Genomic DNA, 1,628 nt, shown 5'->3' with positions numbered 1-1,628 from the left:
GCTGAACAAGCACGTTCAGTGTTTGCCAGCAGGGCCCGTGCGGTGCCTCCCCCGGCACGATCTGTGCCGCTTCCAGCGCGGCAGAGTCCCGACCATCTGTGCCGCGTGGGCTCTCCCCATCCCGGGTGCCCGCGGGGAGCCCTGTGCCCGCCAGCCCAGCGCTTGACCCACCGGAGGGGATACCCCGGGTGCCCCCGACCCGTGATTTGCACCAAAGCAGCATCTTTGCTCACATCTGCCTGTGCCAGGCGCAGAGCGCCTGAAATCCCAGGAGAGGGGGAGCTGCCGGAGGGGCAGCGCTGGGAGACAGCTCGGTCCCTGGAGCAGCCCCCCAGGCTGCCTGCAGAGCGGGGGTCATCCAGAGACCCCCTGAACAAAATCAGTCCTGTATCTCGCACCAGCAAGAACCCACGCCTCCAGGTCAGCGGGAGGAGGAGGTGAAACGCTCCTGCTGCCGAACTGGGGACCCCGGGGAGGTCGGGCACTCGGGGGGATTGAGGTCTGGCCTCTCCTGGGGAGGCTGCTGCCGCCAAAGCCCCAAAACCTCCCTCAGGCCAAAGCAGAGCAAGCACCTGAGCCGACCCCGGGGCTGCAAATAGCGGCTGAACTGGGAGAGCATGGGGTGCAAGAGGTCTTTTCTGGGCTCCTGCACCCAGGCACGGCTACAGCCCCCGGCACCGCCCGTGGCGGGGACACCCAGCCAGGATGAACAACCCCGCTGGGCACTTACCTAGATGGCAGCGGATGCGGATGTTGGTGGGTCCGTAGTGCTCGGCGATGACGGTGCCCGGGCTCAGCACGGAGATGCACGCGTTCCCAAAGACATTGTTGCCAATGCAGGTACGAAGGCTCCCGAGCAAGCGGTACGTCCGTGGGCATCTCCTGCAGTTCCTGGGCACGCACATGCCCTGGTTCACCAGGTAGAAGGTGAACCACTCCCCGCTGGGCGTGCTGTTCATTTTCCATCCTTGCGGGAGGCTGCAGTTTGAGAAAGCTTTGTAAAGAGTCTCAAACTCGCACAGGATGGTCTGGAAGTTGCGCTCCAGCAACTCCACGTCGTGCTTTTGAGCGTCCCGGGAGAAATAGGGCATGGTCGGCAAGTCGGGCAAGAAGAAGACTTCGGGCTTCTGGATGGACGGCCGGCTGTTGAGGTACCGGCCCTGCTCACGGATGCCCTTGTGGATCCTGCCCATGCCGGACCAGGAGTAGCGCTTGGCGTATTCCTGCAGGTTGTGGTAGAGTTTCTGGTTGAGCCCGTCGTGGTGCGTGCAGCGCACGCAGTCGGGCGAGTGGCAGTAGATGTACCCGTTCTGCACGCCGTTGGCCTCGGCGCTCTGCATCAGGGCGTTGACGGTGGCGTAGGCGCGGGGCTGCTCCCGCCCCACGTGGTAGCAGTACCACAAGAAGAGGACCAGGAGACAGGCGACGGCAGCGAGGGCGGTAGCGTCGCAGTCCCGGAAAGACTGGATGCCGGTGGCGATGAAATTCCGGAGTCCGTCTAGGGACCAGCTGCAATCCATCAGCCACTCCAAAGACATGGTGCTGCAACGGGTGGTGGGTGCACGCAGAGGGGCCCGGCGGTCAGTCCTCGTGGTCCTCAGAGGCACCCACACCATGCAGCTGGGCCG

The 1,628-nt window shown here is 64.4% G+C and overlaps 1 protein-coding gene across 1 annotated transcript; it reads right to left on the bottom strand.

Moving 5' to 3' along the window:
* Nucleotides 1-662: 662 nt before the first annotated feature.
* ASPHD2 (aspartate beta-hydroxylase domain containing 2) lies at nt 663-1,616 on the bottom strand. The gene has a single exon (XM_009702615.1). It carries the CDS (start codon nt 1,614-1,616, stop codon nt 663-665), a length of 954 nt encoding a protein of 317 aa, XP_009700917.1.
* Nucleotides 1,617-1,628: the final 12 nt, after the last annotated feature.

The sequence above is a fragment of the Cariama cristata genome, unplaced genomic scaffold (assembly GCF_000690535.1).
Source record: "Cariama cristata isolate BGI_N322 unplaced genomic scaffold, ASM69053v1 scaffold27966, whole genome shotgun sequence".
In the NCBI taxonomy this organism is placed as follows: domain Eukaryota; kingdom Metazoa; phylum Chordata; class Aves; order Cariamiformes; family Cariamidae; genus Cariama; species Cariama cristata.
The sequence above is the reverse complement of the archived record's forward strand: the minus strand, read 5'-3'. Positions and strand labels throughout refer to the sequence as shown.